The sequence below is a fragment of the Pan troglodytes genome, chromosome 21 (genome assembly GCF_028858775.2).
Source record: "Pan troglodytes isolate AG18354 chromosome 21, NHGRI_mPanTro3-v2.0_pri, whole genome shotgun sequence".
NCBI classification, from domain to species: domain Eukaryota; kingdom Metazoa; phylum Chordata; class Mammalia; order Primates; family Hominidae; genus Pan; species Pan troglodytes.
Window position 1 is genome coordinate 38091860 of NC_072419.2, and position 13604 is coordinate 38105463.

General features: G+C 42.8%; 1 protein-coding gene and 1 long non-coding RNA gene across 46 annotated transcripts in view; one reads left to right on the top strand and one right to left on the bottom strand.

Annotated features, from left to right (window-relative positions):
* The window catches only part of TTLL9 (tubulin tyrosine ligase like 9), a 76117-nt gene that overhangs the window by 1955 nt on the left and 60558 nt on the right, over positions 1 to 13604 (top strand). For 6 of the 45 annotated variants that reach the window (XM_054674315.2, XM_054674330.2, XM_054674331.2 and 3 more), the window contains 2 exons: positions 11315 to 11396; positions 12157 to 12220. The exons of 12 other annotated variants lie outside the window; for them this stretch is intronic. In XM_054674315.2, coding sequence (XP_054530290.1) covers positions 12167 to 12220 — 54 coding nt within the window. In that variant the 5' untranslated portion in view covers positions 11315 to 11396; positions 12157 to 12166. Of the gene's footprint in view, positions 1 to 6648; positions 7190 to 11314; positions 11397 to 12156; positions 12221 to 13604 lie in introns of those variants that run through there. 27 more of the 45 variants (XM_063802811.1, XM_063802812.1, XM_054674335.2 and 24 more) reach the window with 15 other exon arrangements.
* The window catches only part of LOC134809163 (uncharacterized), a 38058-nt gene continuing 36765 nt past the window's right edge, over positions 12312 to 13604 (bottom strand). The window contains exon 3 of the long non-coding RNA XR_010154195.1: positions 12312 to 13183. This is a non-coding gene — a long non-coding RNA (uncharacterized LOC134809163). The remainder of the gene's footprint in view (positions 13184 to 13604) is intronic.

Sequence of the window (13604 nt, forward strand, 5' to 3'; positions counted from 1 at the left end):
CGGAGGAGGATCACTTGAGCCCAGGCGGTGGAGGCTGCAGTGAGCCATGAGCACACCACTGCACTCAAGCCTGGGTGACAGAGCGAGACCTTGTCTCAAAAAAATAAAAAATAACACACACGAAAAAGAAAAAGAGTGGAGAGAGTATTTCCAGCAGAAGGAACAGCATGGGCAAAAGCCCTATGATGGGAATAGCTTGGCCTCTGTAAAAAGCCAGTGGGACTGGAGTAGAGGGAGCTACAGGAGGTGTTAAGAGGATGGTTCAGGGCCGGAGCATGCAGGAGCACATATGGCCATGATTGGGAGTTAAAGTTTTCCTTCTCTTCTGTCGGATAAAAATCCAACAGGAAAATTTAACCTGGGAGGCCAGGTCATCTGATTTATTTAAGTCAAATACTTCGACCCCTCACTGACCCTTTCCTTTATGGGGGCCACTGCAGCAGCTCAGGTAAGAGGTGACAGTGCCCTGGGACAGAGTGGGACCCGAGAAGCTGGAAAGAAGGGGATGGACTCAGCATATATGAATATTTTCGCAGGGCAGCTGAAAGGACTTGCAGATTGATTGGATGTGGGGGGAAGGAAGGAATTTTAGGATGGCCCCCAGGCTTCCTGCCTTGAAAGTCACTATCTGTGTCACAGAAATGAAAGCAGGGGTGTTCACCAATTCAACACGTTTATTGGGCACTGAGCTATATGTAGGAAATTGTGCCAAAGATGTGCTGACTTAAGTTTCCCCAAATGCCCGACCCATGGATGCTGTAAAGAAATGCTGATGCTGGGCGTGGTGGCTCATGCCTGTAATCCCAGCACTTTGGGAGGCTGAAGCGGGAACATCGCTTGAGCCCAGGAGTTGGAGACCAGCCTGGGCAACATGGCGAAATTTCGTCTCTACAAACAAACAAACTAAAACAAAAAATTAGCCGGGTGTGGTGGCACGAACCTGTAGTCCCAGCTACTTGGAGGCCAAGGTGGGAGGATTGCTTGAGGTTGAGGCTGCAGTGACCTGTGATCACATCACTGTACTTCAGCTTGGATGACAGAGCGAGACCCTGTCACAAAAAAAGACGAAAGAAAGAAAGAAAGAAAGAAAGAAAGAAAGAAAGAAAAAGGAAGGAAGGAAGGAAGGAAGGAAGAAAGAAAGAAAGAAAGAAAGAAAGAAAGAAAGAAAACAAAACACTGATAAACGAGCCTGAAGACTAGCTCCTTACCATGGCCCTGGCCTTAGCAGCTCTGCGATCCTAGGCGGGTGAGCCAATGTCCCTTAATTTACCCATAGAGGGGCAATTGTAACAGTCCTTTGTGTTCCCACTGAGTGCTAAGGGGAAAGATACAAATTACATGTAGGAAAGAATTCTTTCAAGTTAAAAGCCCATATGTGTTATTAGACCTAACATATTTAATATCTATGTACTGTTCAGCCTTTGGAAGTATTAGTTATTACAAAGCCCAATCTGTCTTAAATCATGAAATGACCATTTTACAAAACCAATAATAGGAAGATGCTAAAATGTGGGTCTCACCCTGTCATTCCCTTGCTTAAAGCCCTTTAGTGGATTACTGTGGTAGACAAAATAATGGTCCCCCCAAAGGTGTTTACACTCTATTTCCTTGTAACTGTGAATGTTATATTACATGGCAAAGGGTAGAATTAAGGCTGCAGATGGAATTAAAGTTGCTAATTAGCTGATCTTTTTTTTTTTTTTTTTTTTTTTGAGACAAAGTCTCACTTTGTCGCCCAGGCTGGAGTGCAATGGTGCAATCTCGGCTCAGTGCAACCTCTGCTTCCCAGGTTCAAGCTATTCTCCTGCCTCAGCCTCAAGAGCAGCTGGGACTACAGGTGCCCACCCATGCCTGGCTAATTTTTGTATTTTTAGTAGAGAAGGGGTTTCACCGTGTTGGCCAGGCTGGTCCTGAACTCCTGACCTCAAGTGATCCACCCACCTTGGCCCCCCAAAATGCTGGGATTACAGGCGTGAGCCACTGCACCCAGCCAGCTGATCTTGAGATGGGGAGATTATGATGGATTATTCAGAGGGGCCCAACATAATCACAAGTGTCATTATTAGTGAAAGAGGGAGGCAGGAGAGTAGGAATCAGAGGGGATGAGATGACGGAAGCAGAAGTCGGAGTGGTGTAACTGCTGGGTTTGCAGATCGAAGGGGGCCCACAGCCAAGGGATGCAAGTGGAAAAGGCAAGGAAACAGATTATCCTAGAGTTTACGAAAGAAACTCAACCCTGCCGACACCTTCATTTTAGCCCAGTGAGACCCATTTCACATCTCTGACCTCAAGAACTGTAAGATACTACATTTGTGTTGTTTTAAGTCACTTTGTTTGTTGTGATTACAAGCAGCAACAGGAAATTCATACACTCACCAACACCTTTAGGAAAATGTCCAACCTGCTTAGCATGGCACACAAGGAGGCCTTGTGGGATGTGGTTTCTGCCACTGACTTTGAGCAAGTTTTTAAACTTCTCTGGGCCTCAGTTTCATCATCTATGAAATAGGGAGGAAAAAAAACCCTCTGTAGGTCTGTAGTAACAATAAATGAGAGGACATGTTTCAAATACCTAGTAGAAAGACTGGAACACAGTACATTATTATTATTATTACCATTGGCATTACTATTATCATGGAACAGTTGACAGAGTAGGAACCCTTGTCTCTACTCCCTTCATTAGGGCTATGTTTCCACATCTGTGAAAAAGGAAACAAGACCAAACAGGTTTGGAAACCTCGTCTCTCCCCTCTACTCCACTCTTTCCTAGTTACTGATCCGTGTCATGCTTTGCTTTCTCTGACTTCCAACTTCGCCTAATGCTCTTCTTTCTGCCTGGAATGCTCTTCCCATCCTCCTTACCAAGCTAACTCTCATTTCCTCCTGGAAGTCTTTACTGACTCCTATTAGACTTGTTTAGATCCTACTATTATGCATTCAAAAAGAATGCTAAACTTCCTCTATCATATTATTGCTATGGCCTGTGTGTTTTTCATTGGGGAAAAAAATCTTAAATCCAGGTAAGGATATTTTGACCTATTTTCTTCCATTGTGTTGTTTAAATAAAACAAAAACATTCTAAATAAACTTGAAGTAGTTAAGTTCCCTTTTCTCTCCCCACTTCCTTCACTCTCTCCCCAACTAGTATCATAAATTTAGTGCATATGTTTTGACACGCAGGGATACTCACCACTATACTCACGAGGATTGGCTATGGTGCATATCTTTTGAGTCTGTGTTTTTAAACTCTTACTACCTATACATACAAAATAATATGAAATATACTTTTATATGTGTTTATAATTAACACAAATTGTAACCTTTAAAAAACATTTCTCATTCTACAACTTTCTTTTATTCACTCAACAATAGGTTTTGGGGATATGTACATACTGATATAAATCTGGATCATTCTTATCACTGTATGGTATTTTATTATTAGAATATCTTGGCTGGGTGTGGTGGCTCACACCTGTAATCCCAGCACTTTGGGAGGCTGAGGCCAGTGGATTGCCTGAGGTCAGGAGTTCGAAACCAGCCTGGCCAACATGGCGAAACCGTCTCTACTAGAAATACAAAAATTAGCTGGGCATGGTGGTGGGTCCCTGTAATCCTAGCTACTCGGGAGGCTGAGGCAGGAGAATCACTTGAACCCAGGAATGTGGAGGTTGCAGTGAGCCAAGATCGTACCATTGCACTCCAGCCTGGGTGACAAGAGCAAAACTCCGTCTCAAAAAGAAAGAAAGAAAAAAGGAATATATCCCATTTTATTCATCTATCACCCTACTAGTGGATATTTAGATTGTTTCTAGTATTTTCTGCTGTTATCAAGAACATTGCAAACAACATCCTTATACATATGACCTATGTAGTGGTGTAAAAATTTCTTTAGGAAGGTTGTCACCTTGCACATTAACTACAAGATGAAAGGTATTCCATGGAGATGTGGGCCTATAAGATATCGTCTAGTAGTGGAATATCTGGGTTGTAAGGTGTGTGCATTTTCAACTTTATGAGATATTGCCAAATTGCCTCCCAAGGTGTGAATAGCATGTAAAGGCTCCCGTTTCCCCACGTCCTCACTAACATCTGACCTCATGAAAAACATTGACATATTTTTTGTATAGTTGATGTATTTCAAATCATACGATTATTTTTATTTACATTCCTCACTAACATCTGACCTCATGAAAAACATTGACATATTTTATTTTTGTATAGTTGATGTATTTCAAATCATACGATTATTTTTATTTACATTTCTCAATTGGCTTACTGGCCATTTGAGTTTCTTCTGCTGAAAATTCCCTATTTATATCCTTTGCCCATTTTTCTTTTCTTTTGTAGGGGTGAGGGTGGGGTTATCTTTTCCTTAATGGTCTGAAGGAGTTCCTTGAGCACCAATCCTTTGTTATATATGTTGTAAGTGTTTCCTCCCAGTCTGTAGCTTACCTTTTAACCAGATTTACCATGTCTTTTGTGCAGTGGCATGATCTCGGCTCACTGCAACCTCCGCCTCCTGGGTTCAAGTGATTCTCCTGCCTCAGCCTCCCGAGTAGCTGGGATTACAGGCATGTGCCACCACACCCAGCTAATTTTTGTATTCTTAGTAGAGACGGGGTTTCACCATAGTGGCCAGGTCTCAATCTGTTGACCTCGTGATCTGTCTTGCCTTGGCCTCCCGAAGTGCTGAGATTACAGGCGTGAGCCACCGCGCCCGGCCTGGCAGTTTAAATTTTGAGGTAGTCAAATTTAAACTGATCATCTTTTTCCTTTATGAATAGTGCTTTATTATTATTGTTTATCTAAGAAGTCCTTTCCCACCCCAAGATAATAAATATAACATGTATATGTCTTAAATATTTGTTATATTTATTTAATCCATTTAATTAGGCATCTATTTTTCAACCCTATGGAAAGTAAATTCTCAGTGCCATTTACTGAGTCCTCTATTTTTTCCCCAGTGATTTATAATGCCACCTCTATTATACATCAAGTATACACACACACTCTCTCTCTCCTGTGTCTGTTTTGAAGCTCTACTCCTCATTGGCTTGGTAGGCAGAGAAGTGTCTCCTTGCCCCAACATATACACATTGTTCTTTTGATTTTGACAAGATTTCTCAAAAATCCTGATTGGATTGGGGAAAATACACATCTTTCTGATATTGAGCCTTCCCATCCATGAACATGGTATATCATTGCATTTATTTGATGTCCTTTAATAATATTTTATAATTTTCTCTATGAGAATATAAACTCCATTAGGGAAAATGCTTTGTCAGTTTTCCTTTCTGCTATATTTTTAGAGTCAAGAACAGAGCAGGACACAGAGTAGAAGCATAAGAATTTGTGGTTTAATGTCTTTCATATACTTTATTAGATCTGTTTCTACATATCTTATATTTCTGTTGCTATATATTTTTATTGTAGTTTCCAATCAGCTATGGTTGGTATATAGAAATTCAATACACAGTGAGTCATTTTTGGATTGATTTTTTTTTTAAAAAAACCCTTTTATTTGTTCTAATACTCTGTAGATTATCTTGGATTTTTAAATGCAGACAGTTCTGATGGACATCTATTTCAGAGGGGAAGAATGGATATTCTGTAGGCAACTAGCAGCATCTTCCACACTACTACTGTATGAAGCTAGAAGAGGCAGGTACTCTAGTCCTGGCAGCTAAAGCTGTTTGTGGACTTTAAATCTGAAGCAAATAGTACAACAAAGCAGGTGTCTGTTGAGTATTCATTTGGCCAATTCCAGTACTAGTAGTGGTATCTATTGAGCAGAGGTGCTAGTACCAGCAACAGCATCCAGTACTATTTGCAGCAGTCTTGCCAGTAGTGGTGTGGGATGTCCAGTAATAATCAGAAATGGCACCCCAATCAAAGTTTCTGCAAACTCTGATTTTGACCATAATTTTGATCAGATAGACTCCCTGAATTCCTTCCCCATTTTTAAATTCTGATTTCCAACAACTCTGTGACTCATTCAATATCCTACCAATGAATTCCATTTCTATTTCAGTTAATCAAAGATAGTTTTTTGTAACCAAGGACTCTGAACAATTAAACTCTCATGCCATCTGCAAATGATAACTTTGTCTCTTTCTTATATATATCTTATATATATTATCTATAGATCTAATAAGATCTATGCATTCAAATAATGAAATGCGTAGATCTTAAGTTTTCAGTTTAGTCAATTTTGACAAATGCATATACTCATGTAACCCACATCTTTATTAAGGGATGGAAATCCCCATCACTCCAGAAAGTTCCTTCATGTCCTTCCCAGTCAACCCCTCAGTACTTTTAAAACTTCAATGAGCTGGCCGGGTGCAGTGGCTCACGCCTGTAATCCCAGCACTTTTGGAGGTCGAGGCAGGTGGATCATGAGGTCAGGAGTTCGAGACCAGCCTGGGCAACATGGTGAAACCCTGTCTTTACTAAAAATACAAAAATTACTCAGGCATGGTGGCATGCACCTGTAATCCCAGCTACTCGGGAGGCTGAAGCAGGAGGATCACTTGAGCCCAGGAGGCAGAGGCTGCAGTGAGCCGAGATTGCGCCAATGCACTCCAACCTGGGCGACACAGCGAGACTCCGTCTCAAACAAACAAACAAAAAAACTACAATGAGCGATCACTGTAATCACTAAAAGGAAAAAGATGGACAACATCTAATGTTGGTGAGGCTATAGACCTTAAGATTAGAAAGCGGCTGGGATAGCAGAGGCGACTGGCCGCGTTACCGACTGACCAACTGACCAGGTGACTTAGTAACTTCGTTAAGTAAGGAAACTCAGTACCATTACATTTACCGAAAGCTGACAGCTTTTCAGATGCAGCGCTCCCAGTTTAAGGAAAGTGCAGTTGGAGGCGGCGTGGGGCAGAGGGAGCCAGCCTCTGAACGAACTGCCCCAGGGTCGCGCAGAGGCGAGGCTGGGAAAGAAAGGTTGAGGAAGTCGGGGGACCTAGGCTGCCAGGACGCCCAAGAGCCTCCAGAGGTTCTGGTGGACCAGAGTCTGCGCACTCCGCCGAGAGCATGCCCTTGGCTCATCCAATCAGAGCGGCGGATCCAGGCGCCTGTCTGTCGCCTTGGCAACGGGACGCATAAGCACGCGAGGCGCGCGGTGGCGGTTTGGATCTGGCCCCTGGCGAATCGCGTTATGTCGCGACCGAAGGTAGGAGTCGACCTGACCCAGATGCTTTTATCGTCCCTAGAAAAAGGGAGGAAAGCAGCAGCGGGATTCAAAATCGGTTGGGGATGGGTGTTCCTCGCGGAATGGGTAGGGGTGGGGCGGGGGGGCGGGGTGGGTTGTTCTCGCGGAGGAATTCCGAAAACAGGAAGAAAAAAAGCCGAGGAACTCAGAGGAAAGACTACAAGTCCCGGCATGCACCGCGCCGCCCAAGCTGCTGCGCACGTCCCGCGAGCCCGGCCAGCTGGCGGGAAGTTTACACAACAGTGGGACTCTAAGCTCCGTGACCCCAGGAGAAGTTGAACCTCAGAATTTCAGATTTCCTGACTTGGCGAAACCCGCCTGCCCGTCCATCCGTCCATCCGTCCATCCATCCATCCATCCGTTTATTCATCCATTCAAAACAACGCTAATTAGTGTCTTTTCCAAGCCAAGCTCAGTGCCGACCAAGGGACACAGGTGAATCAGACAAACCTCTGCCCTCCAAGAGGGCACAGACCAACTCTCCCATTTTAAGAATGGGAAAAATGAAAGTCCAAGAGGGAAAATGAATTACAGTAAAATTCAGCTCTCCCCACCCCAACCGACTTTTTTTTTTTTTTTTGAGACGGAGTCTCACTGTGTCGCCAGGTTGGAGTGCAGTGGCGCTATCTCAGCTCACTGCAGCCTCTGCCTCCCGGGTTCAAGCGATTCTCCTGCCTCAGCCTCCTGAGTAGCTGGGACTACAGGCGCTCGCCACCACGCCCAGCTAATTTTTGTATTTTTAGTAGAGACAGGGTTTCACCATGTTGGCCAGGTCTCGATCTCTTGACCTCGTGATCTGCCCGCCTCGGCCTCCCAAAGTGCTAGGATTACAGGCGTGAGCCACGGCGCCCAGCCTCCATCTTCTTAATCCCAGCTCTCATTCATGAATGGCACCTTCATTTCTCTTCTTTCTTTCCTTTTTTTTTTTTTTTTTTGAGACAAGGTCTTACTTGGTTGCTCAGGAGGGAGTGCAGTGGTGTTATCTTGGCTCAGTCGACTTCCTGGGCTCAAGCGATTTTCCTCCCTCTGCTTCCCAAGTAGCTGGGATTACCTGTGTGTGCCACCATGCTCAGCTAATTCTTTTTTAGTTTGTGTAGAGACAGAAGAGTCTCTATGTTATGTTGCTATGTTGCCCAGCCTTGACTGGAACTCTTGGCCTCAAACCCATCTCCCGCCTTGGCCTCTCAAAGTGCTGGGATTACAGGCATGAACCACTGCACCTGGTCAACCTCTTATTTCTTTTAATTCCCTCTCACAACAAAAAATGAGTTTATCTGCTTTCAGAGTGCCTTGAACTTTGCCTTTTTACTACAATTCATTATTCATGTGACTATTTGTTTAACATCTGTCTTCCCTGCTGCTCTGGGATCTAATCTGACTTGTTCTTCCCTGTATTCCTGGTCCTCAGCAGAGCTGACTACAGTTGATACATGTTGAATGACTATTGAACTACCTGTCTAGATGCTCAGCTAAAAAACTGGGACTGTTGACTCCTCCATCTTCCTCACATCCCACATCCAATAAAAGCCTCCTTCCTTTAACTTTCTAAATATGTCTTGAATTTATTTTTTCCTCTACCTCAACTACCACTATGCTAATCATGACCAAACTCTCAAATTTTAAAAATTAATACTCTTTAAATACACAGATTGGGACACATAACTTTTTTTTTTTTTTTTTTTTTTTGGAGACAGTGTCTCATTCTGTTGCCCAGGCTGGAGTGCAGTGGCATGAACACGGCTCACTGAAGCTTCAACCTCTTGGGCTCTAGTGATCCTCCTGCCTCAGCTTCCTGCATATCACTTTATAAAAGTGTTAGAAAAAAAGAAAACAAACATCTACTGAAATAGTCCCTTCCCTTGAACCCGACTGATTCCTTTGAAAGGAAGGACGAACTGCAGGTTGCTGAAGAATGCACAAACTCTTAGCAGTCTACACTGTGAATATAGTATAGACATGGGTGTAGCAGACCATGTTGGATGAAGGAAAAAAATAGTGGACTACTTCTTTGTGACGCTATGAATTTTGTTTTTGTTGTTGGAAAGGGAAAGAAAGGTCTCCTGTATATTGACTTAGGACTTTGTGGTTTCTTTCAAATGACCCAGGGGAAATAGGAGTATGAACTTATTTGAGCAGGAACGTTCATGTCAGCCTTAAGCGAACATGCCAGGATATACTTTGTGTACCCTCACAAAAATATGCCTAGAGAAGGCCAGAGGTCAGAATACCGCGTGTTCCAACCTTTGACCCCATCTCCTCAAGGTTATGGTCGCCAAGACCTCAGCTCTGAGTTGTGCTGGGAACTCTCCAGAAGGCTAAGGGGAAATGAGGAATTGGATCAGGCAGGAATGAAGCTGGGATTAGTGGAACCAGCTAAGCAATGAAGCTGATCTCTGGTTAGATAATCAAAGTCTTGGGTAAGCTGGTGTGGCAAACTGGTTGCAGCATGGCTGTCTCCACCTGGTAGGTATTACCAGGGAGCTCAGAGCAGGACTCCAGGAATAGAGACAGGAATGAAGGCAGGTGGCAATGTCACGAGCCTATGCTCTTTTTGACTCAACACCAACTGGCGCCATTCGTGCTACCTTCTATGAATGGCACCAAGGAGAAATAAAATTAAAGTTCTCTGTTTGTAGCCCATACAAGCAACTAAGCCACTTTTGAATCATTTTCTCAATAAGATAATTTTTAAAAAAAAAACTCTTGTAGCCTTGTCTTTTCTAAATGCATTATTTTAGTGGTTTGGGGAAAGTATTTATATCCCTGGGCTGTTTTTTGGGTCAAGATAGTAATAGGACTTCTATCTCAGGCAATATGACAGATGAGATTTCTTGAAAAGCTTATTAACACAACACACTTAAAACTGCTGGGCAAAATGTAACAAACATCCTTTGAACTGTATAGCTGACCTGTTTATGTGGAGGGGTAAGGATTGGTAGAAGAAAAATCCCCAAGGAACCCCCACCCTAACACACACACACAAAGAAGGAAAATAAAAAACCAGAATTGTCACTAACTGATTCTTCATTCGTCATTTCTCTTGGGGAAGACATTGATTGTCTCACAAACAGGAGTTGGAGAGTGTCATGGGGCCCACTGGGCAAGGAGTTGGAACTGAGACCTCACCATAAAGCTGGACCCTTCAGAGACCCCCACCCTTAGTAAAGGTGTAATTAGAACCAATTTACCCTTCAGCAGTGGGAGACAGCTAGGAAGCTAGTCAGCTTCAGTGCAGGGAAAAAACCTTTCTCCTGAGAATTCTTTCTTTCTTTTTTTTTTTTGAGACAGAGTCTTGCCATCACCCAGGCTAGAGTGCAATGGCACAATCTCAGCTTACTGCAAGCTCCACCTCCTGGGTTCAAGCGATTCTTTTGCCTCAGCCTCCCAAGTAGCTGGGATTACAGTTTCTCGCCACCATGCCTGGCTAATTTTTGTATTTTTAGTAGAGACAGGATTTCACCATGTTGACCAGGCTGGCCTTGAACTCCTGACCTCGTGATCCACCTGCCTCAGTCTCCCAAAGTGCTGGGATTACAGGCCTGAGCCACTGTGCCCAGCAAGAATTCTTAATCTTAGATGAGTCCTCAGGCTAATCTGAGAAATGCTTAATAAAATGTTACCATAAAGTTTACTGTTCTTGGGAGCCCAGGCAGATGTAAATGTTAAACATCTCTGAGTCAAACATTTTTGACTCCTATAATGGTCAAATTACATAATAATTACATAATAAAAGATGTTTTAAATGAATTATATAATTGCATAATTACATAAGAAAAGATGTTTTAAATAAGTTAAAAAAAAAAAAGCCTGTTCATGATAAACCCTCAGAAAACCAGGGAATAGTAGGAAATTTACTCAATATAGTACAGGAAACTATAGGAACCTACAGCCAATATCATTCTTAAAAGCTGAAATAGAGAATGCATTCCTCTTGTGATCAGGAGCAAGATAAGGATGTCAGCTCTTACCACTTTTAGTCAACTTTGTACAAACCAGAGTTTTCACCAGTGCAATAAAGCAAGAAAAAGAAATAAAAAGCATAAATATTGAAAAGAAAGAAGTAAGTAAGTCTGCCTTTATTCACAGATGACATCATTGTATCCAGAGAAAACTCAAAGGATTTACAAACTACCAGAACTAATCATTCAGCAAGGGCATCAAATACAAGGTCAATGTACAAAATCAGTTATACTTCTATATATGTATCAGTTTCCAATGTCTGCTTTAACAAATTGTCACCAATTCAATGGCTTTTTAAAACACTAACTTATTACCTTATAGTTATTATTTATTTATTTTTTTTTTGAGATGGAGTCTCACTCTGTCACCCAGGCTGGAGTGCAGTGGCGCAATCTCAGCTCACTGCAACCTCCGCCTCCTGGGTTCAAGTGATTCTCCTGCCTCAGCCTCCTGATTAGCTGGGATTATAGGTGTGTGCCACCATGCCCAGCTAATTTTTGTAATTTTTAGTAGAGATGGGGTTTCACCATGTTGGCCAGGCTGGTCTTGAACTCCTGACCTCAAATGATCTGCCTGCTTCGGCCTCCCAAAGTGCTGGGATTACAGGTGTGAGCCACCGAACCTGGTCCCTATCTTACAGTTCATGAGATCAGAAGTCTGAAAGGGGTCTCGCTGGGCTAAAATCAAGGTGTTAGCAGGGCTGCTTTCATATCTGGAGGCTCTAGGAGAGAAACCCCTTTTCTAGTTTCTGGAGGCTGTCTCATGGTCCCCTTTCATGTTCAACGGCAGTTCTTCTCACATTGTGTGACTCTGACACTCTGACATTGACTCTGCCTTCTTCCACATTTAAGGATCCTTATGATTACATTGGGCCTGCCCAAAAAATACAAAATAATCTTTCTATTTTAAGGTTCTTTGATTAGCATCCTTAATTCCATCTGCAATTTTAAATCCCCCTTGCGTTCTAGGGATCAGGACATGGACATCTTTGGAGGTGGCCTTTTTCTGCTTATTACAATTTACTATCATCAGGTAGAAAACGAAATTTAAAAATACTGTATCCAATAGCATCATAAAATCAAATACCTATGAATGAATTTAATTAAAAATGTACAAGGCTGCTATACTGAAAACTAGAAAATAGAAAAAAATTTTTAAAAGATTTAAATTAATGGAGAGACCATATTATTCATGGATTGGAAGGCTCCGTACTTTATAATGTCACTTCCTGAAAATATCTGTAGATTCAATGCAATCCCAGTCAAAATCTCAACATGTTTTTTCGTAGAAATTGGCAAGCCAATTCTGAAATTTATGTTGAAGTGCAAAGGACCCCTAATTGCAAAGACAATCTTGAAATCAGAATTTACTCTACCTGACTTCAAGATTTACCAGAAAGCTACAGCAGTAATTAAGCCAATATGATAGTGACATAAGGATAGACAAGTAAATAGAACAAAACACAGTATCGAGATAGATCCACATACGCATGGTCAATTGAATTGTGACAGACGTGCCAATGCAATTCAATGAGGAGAGGAAAATTTTTTTAACCAAAGGCTCTGGAGCAACTGGATAAACATATGGAAAATGGAATTGAAAGCATGAGAGAGGATTAAAGATAAAATACAAAAAGACAAGGACAGCTTGACTAGTGTTGGGGGAGTTGGAAGGGCTTGAATGGAAGAATGGAACAAGATTTCACTGTGTTTCAGTGGGGCTTGCTTCTGCCAGTTTTGTAAAGCAGTTTCCTCCACTCCTCTCCGCCGCTCTTTGAGGGGTAGGCTGGTGTGCTAAGCAGAATTCTCAGATGGGCCCCAAGATTCCCACTCCCTAGAGTACATGCCTTGTACAATTCTCTCTCCTTGAGCATGGAGGAGTCTGTGAATTTGATGGTGTGATTACTATGGTGGTTACCTTCCATTACTTAAGACTCCATCATAGGTGACTTGGAGAGGGGAGGATTGGAAGTCAGAGGGACGTGCTCCATGTGGCCTGGAGGAAAACAAATTTGCATGTTGTGAAGTGCCTGTGGGGGCCACACTGCAGGGAGCTGCAGGCAGCCTCTAGGAGCTGAGAGCAGTTCCCAGCAGACAGCTAGCAAGTAAACAGGGACCTCCGTCCTACAACCCTAGGCAACTGAATTCTGCCTACAACCTGAATGAGCTTGGAAGGGGACCCCACACGCCAGATGAGAGCCATAACCCCAGCCATCACCTTGACTGTGGTCTTGTGAGAGCTGAGCCGATGATGCAGCTAAGTCATGCCCACGCTCCTGGCTCATGGAAACTGAGATAATGGATTCCCATCATTTTAAGCCACTGATTTTGTGGTAATTTGTTACCCAGCAATAGAAAATGAATGTAGATGGCAGGTCTGTCCCAGCTACAAATGTCATCTTGCACAGGACCAATTT